Source organism: Scylla paramamosain, chromosome 17 (assembly GCF_035594125.1).
Source record: "Scylla paramamosain isolate STU-SP2022 chromosome 17, ASM3559412v1, whole genome shotgun sequence".
Lineage (NCBI taxonomy): Eukaryota > Metazoa > Arthropoda > Malacostraca > Decapoda > Portunidae > Scylla > Scylla paramamosain.
In genome coordinates, this window is record NC_087167.1 from 2,996,037 (window position 1) to 3,003,035 (window position 6,999).

The window sequence follows — 6,999 nt, forward strand, 5'->3', positions numbered from 1 at the left end:
CTACGAGGCCACTGACGTCAGCAGTGAATCCTGTCCTTGACTCGGATCAGAGCTTCACCAACATATTGCCTAAGAAACAGTGGATCAAAACACTCCTATATTATCAGTACTCCATGCACTACAAAGACTATAATAAAGGAGTACAGCGCTCGGTTCTGTATTGCAAAACTATCAAAACGTTCGAGAGAAATCGTCATAATTTTTGTGCGTGCCGCACTGGGTATTAGAAAGGATAACATTCTCAAGAGCATGTGTATGAGTGGGAGCGAGCGAGGCAGGACGAGTAAGGTCACATGAAAGTGAGGTTGCAGTCCCCGCCGATATATAAATGTGGCGGCTGCAGCAGATGCGATACAGTCACACCGCGACCATCATGGAGCAGCCGGCAAAGACACCAGCGAGCAGCAGCGAGCTTTTCTGCAGAAACTGTATGAAGGTCAGGCTCCCGAGGGTTGCTGTGAAAACCTAACTTAATTTCAAACAACTTAACGTAAAATAGAGAGCATTACAATAACATACATGCTTGTGACGGTAAAAGTAACTAGATATTTGTCCTCTCGAGTCACAAAGTAGCCCACAAGCTCCATGTGGTCACGCTGGAAGTAAACAGAGGGATGCTTGTGGGCCAGCGAGGAGGCGGTGCATTACAGGGAGAGGTGGGTCATGTGAAATACGTTAAATGCACACAGAAGTTTATGATGAATTGAATGTCATGCTGAAAATGACTGTGATCTTTCGTGGGTGACAGGTTATAGGTCTCCATAGCCATGATACGAGATACATGCATCTGTCAAACGCAAAATAGGTAGTACCATTATGTCCCCGCACTTTCATATTCACTGGAGTGATGTAACTGACAGAAATATTTGTGATGTTCAGGCGATTAGTATTCAGCAGCCCTCTTCTGATACAAAGTCAACAATTCGTGGTTTGCGCTTTTCCCTATCCGTCCTCCACCTCGCGATTTCAATATGCACAATGTCAATATTTTTTCGTGCAATTTTCTCTCCTCTTCTTCCTTGGGACTCGTAAGATAATGGTCATGACAGACTTCCTCATATCCTTAAAAACTATGTGTCATTGATAACGCCCTCCAAGATCAATATTTTTATCCATCAACATCTACTTTTTTTCTCTCACTAAAATAGATTTACTACTCGATCATTCCTTCTCTGCCAGTGGCGTCTCTTGACCACACCACACCACGTATTTCATTGAGCTTGATGAGAAGCCATTACAGTTAGGGAGTTAACGATCCTAAGCTGCACGCCATCCTCCTTTTTCAGTGTCCGCTCCACAAATGCTCTTCACTAATCCTGGACCACGTAGATCCTGTGTGAGGCTGCCTTGACGATGAAGGCACACGCTGCTTCTTGCTGAGTTGTTCGTCTACCGTGATGCCAGACGACCTGGCAGACTGAACCACTTGGAGTGGAGGGCAATTGAATGGCGGAGAGGGGTAGGCTCCCCTTGAGGAGCCTCACTACGCCCGTGCCGTCATTATTATAAATATAGGATGACGTGTGTCAGTCAGTCAAGAAGTAGGTCACTCGGTTAGTCAATCAGTAGATCAGTCAGTGTGTCAGATTACCATTTGATATATTTATTTAACGTACAGTTATATGCACCTTGTAATTAATTTCCAGCTGTTTTGCATTTCTCGCAGGGGAAAAATAAAATTCAAGTAGAACAATTACTTATGAAATAAAAGATCAAAGGTAATAGATCCCTTAGCAATGTAGAAACTGAACACGAGAGGATGCAGAATTGACCTCCGGAGAATGGGAAGAACATCAACTAGAATGGGAGTAGGATTTCGAATACGTGGCAATGTATGTGTTAACATGTGATATCCCAGGGAAATTGTCACTGAGCAAATGAAGCCCAGGCATAAAAAAAATAAATAAAATAAAAAAAAAAAAAAAAAAAAAATAAAAAAAATGGTACACTGGGGAACGCCAAGGAACAGTGCGACAACAAGCCATTCTGACCCGATGAGGGTTCACGGCATGATGGGGTGGATTCACGGAGATCGCTTCCCTCCCGCGCTGCAGCCATTCATGGTTTGCTCCTCCGCAGCTCCTAAGACTCCATTTGTTGCACGACTCTCCTGAGAGGCGTTGCACAAATAGACGAAGTGCCTTAGTTTCTGGGACGCAGTGAATTGTAAACGACGCGCATAGGACGAAGAGGAGAGAGAGAGAGAGAGAGAGAGAGAGAGAGAGAGAGAGAGAGAGAGAGAGAGAGAGAGAGAGAGAGAGAGAGAGAGAGAGAGAGAGAGAGAGAGAGAGAGAGAGAGAGAGAGAGAGAGAGAGAGAGAGAGAGAAATGACATACAATTTGGTATGAAAGAAAAATATAGTCAGAAATAAAATTATAAATATTTAATATGATAAGAATTAGATGATAGATAGAGATGCAGCCTCTCTCTCTCTCTCTCTCTCTCTCTCTCTCTCTCTCTCTCTCTCTCTCTCTCTCTCTCTCTCTTTCGCTCTCTATCTCTTTCTATCTATCTATCTACCCCCTTATCTATCCATCTATCTATCTATTTATTTATCCATCCATCTATCTATCTATCTCCTTCCTATCCACATAACTAAACTTCTAATTCCGCTCCCTTTTACATCTACAGGAGACTCAGGAGGTGGAGGCGGAGGAAGTGGAGGGGTGTGTTCCGAAGTGGCTGGAGGGCCGAGTCACCAGGAACGGGCCCGGCATGACCAAGGTAGGCATCACTCACTACGACCACCTCTTCGACTCCCTCGCGATGCTGCACCAGTTCACCATTCGCAAAGGCGGCCGAGTTACCTACACTTCCAGGCAAGTAGAGAGAGAGAGAGAGAGAGAGAGAGAGAGAGAGAGAGAGAGAGAGAGAGAGGGGGGATGACACACCAGTCCCATAAATACCATTGGTGTCTCATCATCCTGTGTTCACTCATGGAATGCGACGATTACTTGCGGGAAAAATATGAGTGGGGATGATGTGCGCATTCTTAATCGCTGACCTCGCGACATCTCCAACAAAGTTTACGCACGTGGATATGTCTCATTCGCCTCCATTCACTTTTTTTTTTTTTTCGTCACCTCCGCTTTACTTGCACATGTCTTATCCCCTCTTGACTTATTGCTCTATACTTAATGTTCCCTGTTCACGTGTCTAGAGTAAATCAAGCGTGCCTATAATTCCTCTCGAGGTAGGTATAGAGTTTTTCGAGTCAGACATTAAGATTTCGCTAGTTTTGTGCTGTATTATTGATAAAAAAAAAAAAAAAAAGTACACACTGGTGCCATACGTATGCTGTTTTCAAATAATATATGATTACTTTATATTTAGGTATACGAGTACGTTTCTGTAAACAAGGTATCGTCAAATAAATTGCTGTACTAAAACATTCGGTACCTTCAGAAATCCTTCGTTTATGAAGAGAAAAGGGAAGAGTAATATGTTTCGGAATCAACAGCCAGAGAAAAATAGATATGTGTTCTTAAACGCTTTGAATTTTCATAATGACTACTTACACAAGCCACAGATTACTGAAAACTGTCGAGATAAGAGACTGAAATCATTTGAGAATACTGTCCATACACTCTTAAATAACACTCATCTCTCCTTTGCATCACCACCACCCGCCACCACCACCACCACCACCACACAGGTTTCTCCGCAGCGACTCCTACACCAAGAACACACAGGCCAACAGAATTGTGGCCACGGAGCTAGGCACGGTGGGCTATCCGGACCCCCTGCAAGACCATGTTCCACTACCTCGTCACCACCTTCTTCAAGCTGCCCGTGCCCGCTAACGTCATGTCCGACAACTGCCTGGTGAACGTGTGCCAGGCCAAGGACCAGATGTTTGCCCTCACCGAGACCTGCTTCCTGCGGCGTGTTGATCCTGAATCCCTGGACACTTTCGAGAAGAAGGTGGGTGGAGAGAGAGAGAGAGAGAGAGAGAGGAGAGAGAGAGAGAGAGAGAGAGAGAGAGAGAGAGAGAGAGAGAGAGAGAGAGAGAGAGAGAGAGAGTTGAGAGAGAGAGAGAGAGAGAGAGAGAGAGAGAATGAACTTGAAAACTAATGTGTCATATATTGAACTTTAATGCTAATAATAATTTTCCACTCCTACCACTCCTTCCACCCTTCCCCCCACGAAAAAAACCTCCCAACACAAACCTATTAAGTTTCTAATGTGTGTGTGTGTGTGTGTGTGTGTGTGCAGGAGGACATCAGCAACTACGTGGCAGTCAACATGGCGACGGCACACCCACACATCGAGCCAGACGGGACGGTGTACAACCTGGGCAGTTCCTTCTCCCTGATCAACGGTCCCGAGTTGCGCATCGTCCGCTTCCCCGAGGGCAAACTGGAAGGCGCCAGCGTAGTGGGCACGGCGAGCAGCAGGTGGCGTGCGGCACTGCCCTACGTGCACAGCTTCGCCATGACGGAGAACTACTGGGTGGTAGGCGAGCAGCCGCTGGTGCTGTCCCTGGGTAAGATGCTGCGTCAGTACGTTACTTTAAGCAAGATGATTAACGCCCTCACCTGGCTGCCAGATGAGAACCTCAGATTTATAGTCATCGACAGGAAGACAGGCAAGCCTCTGCCCACCACCTACACGGCGCCGCCCATCATCCTCTTCCACCACATCAACGCCTGGGAGGAGGACGGCCATCTGGTGGTGGATTTTCTGGGAACCATGAATGGCATGCACTATACCAACTTCTTCTTCAGTAACTTCAGAAAGTCCGACACCGATCCTTCTAAGGTGATCCCAGACTCCAGGCCGTGCCGGCTGGTGCTGCCCCTAAAGGTGACAGCTGAAGAGGCAATGGAAAAGCAACACTTCACCTTGAAGGACACTTTGTACACCGCTGTCAGAAAAGAGAATGGGGAACTGCACTGCACACCGGCGCTTCTCTCCCCGGTGGTCTTCGAACTCCCGAGGATCAATTACCTGAGGAACGGCCTGCCCTACCGCTACACCTACGGGGTTACCGGCGGCTCGGAAGTGTTCTTCCAGCGGCTGGTGAAGCTGGACGTGGAGACCGGCAAGACTTGGTATTTCCAGGAGGAGGGCTACGTGGCCGCTGAGCCAATCTTCGTGCCCAGGCCGGGGGCAACGAAAGAGGACGACGGAATTATTCTTTCCTCTCTGCTGAAGCTAAACGACTCCCGCTACGTGGCGCTGGTGGTGCTGAACGCCAAGGACATGTCGCAGCTGGCCAGGGTGCGGTTCACGGCTGAGGGAGACGTGACCTATCCCTTCCACGGCCAGTTCGTTGATCCTCGCGAGGAGGTCCACTTGTACTGAAAGTCGAGGATGAGAACCACGGACTAATGCAAGCACGGATCTGATTAGGTGCATTTACAGCAGCAAGGAAGTTCAGCATTACGCAAGCGGCGGCTGGCACTGAAAGCATAATTAGGAATACAGACAATTACGGTTTGACAAAAGTTTATCCACTGGGTATATTAAATAATGTATCATTTGTTATACTGAGGGTATTAGTAATGTCAAATGCTGTTTGTTATACTGATGGAACACTACATAATGACAGTCATTATGACACTTCGATCACATTACTGTTTTCTGTTAATCTGTATCTAATCGTATTTTACTACGAATTACAATACATGCTACATTAAAAATCCCTTGCTTATCAGTTTTTCTTTGTATTATAGAGAAGCGTCTAATTGTTATTGTAGTTGTTCATGTTTTATTTATTTTTATTTTATTCTATTTATTTATTTATTTTTTATTTATTTATTTTTTTGTTATAAGAGGGGGAGGACACCGAAATATAGAAACTGAAGTAAAAACAGTTACAGACGCCTCCCTCTGATCACCTGTCACACCTTGATGACGAGGGTTTCCGGGCGACAGGTGCGAGACTGGCCAGGTGTGCTAATTAAACGGCTTCCTGATACGAGTATTACATGAGAGAGAGAGAGAGAGAGAGAGAGAGAGAGAGAGAGAGAGAGAGAGAGAGAGAGAGAGAGAGAGAGAGAGAGAGAGAGAGAGAGAGAGAGAGAGAGAGAGAGAGAGAGAGAGAGAGAGAGAGAGAGAGAGAGAGAGAGAGAGAGAGAAAGAAAGAAAGTAATCAGTTATAGTACAAACAAAGTCTGCCATAAAGAAATGGATGCGTTTCAAAGCATTCGTTAGGTCACGACAACAAAGTCACCTACAGTATTTAATTACTTTTGAGAACAGGACAATAATTACTTTAGTGACATTTTGTGTAAAATATGAATACCTTCTCCAAATATTCGAATGGGAATGTTAGTAATATGATCCCTAATGACATTAATAGCAAAACGTACAAGAATGTTCTGAAATGTTGCAGCAGAACAGGACGATCGAATACAAACACTCTCTCCCTTGTGGTGAAGAGTGTGTGTCTGGCGTTCAGGGCCAAGTGTTACCCTCCGTTTCTAGAAGACTGGATGAACACGCGCTGAAGTTAAACATTCATCCCCAATTATGGTTCTTATTTTCCTTCTTTTTTCACGGCATGGAGACTGATGAATGAGAGGAATAAAAGGATAATGAAAAAAACACATACTCGTTATTCATAAGAAAAAAAAAAAACCTAAGAAAAGAATTCCCAAGGGAGATATGGACATTTGAGGCCAAGAGGGTGTCATATTACTGCTCTTTCGAAGGAACTGACGTCACAGAAGAGTGATAACAAAAATATACGAATCCCTCAGTTTTACTAGTGAAAGGAACGAAGAAATATGATATTCCTGATTTTCCTCGTGTATAGCTTAACCCTTACCCAGCCTCTCTTACTGTATAACCACAATGTATAAAACAAAAGATGCTGCAAACGAATAGCAACCTTATGAGCGGCTGACGTTGGGTTTGTAATGCTACTCCGCTTCACACACACCACCATATGTGCAACTACCGGCAGAATGAACAGCAATTCTGAGGTGACTTGCTTGTTGAAGTTGATCATTCTGCATAGTTCTTAGATATTAATATATCGTCTTGTTTTTA

At 45.0% G+C, this 6,999-nt stretch overlaps 1 protein-coding gene across 1 annotated transcript; it reads left to right on the forward strand.

Annotated features, from left to right (window-relative positions):
- The first annotated feature begins 353 nt into the window (after positions 1 to 353).
- LOC135108653 (beta,beta-carotene 15,15'-dioxygenase-like) lies at positions 354 to 5,588 on the forward strand. The gene is made up of 4 exons (XM_064019817.1): positions 354 to 436; positions 2,632 to 2,819; positions 3,656 to 3,924; positions 4,216 to 5,588. The coding sequence occupies exons 3-4, from the start codon at positions 3,754 to 3,756 to the stop codon at positions 5,305 to 5,307; spliced, it is 1,263 nt and encodes a 420-aa protein (XP_063875887.1). The 5' UTR covers positions 354 to 436; positions 2,632 to 2,819; positions 3,656 to 3,753; the 3' UTR covers positions 5,308 to 5,588.
- Positions 5,589 to 6,999: the final 1,411 nt, after the last annotated feature.

What these genes read in the sequence shown, in the direction of transcription:
- LOC135108653 (XM_064019817.1), top strand. Translation starts at nt 3,754, where the DNA reads ATGTTCCACTACCTCGTCACCACCTTCTTCAAGCTGCCCGTGCCCGCT. An exon ending in TGGACACTTTCGAGAAGAAG is followed by an intron (nt 3,925 to 4,215) that starts GTGGGTGGAGAG and finishes GTGTGTGTGCAG; the next exon opens with GAGGACATCAGCAACTACGT.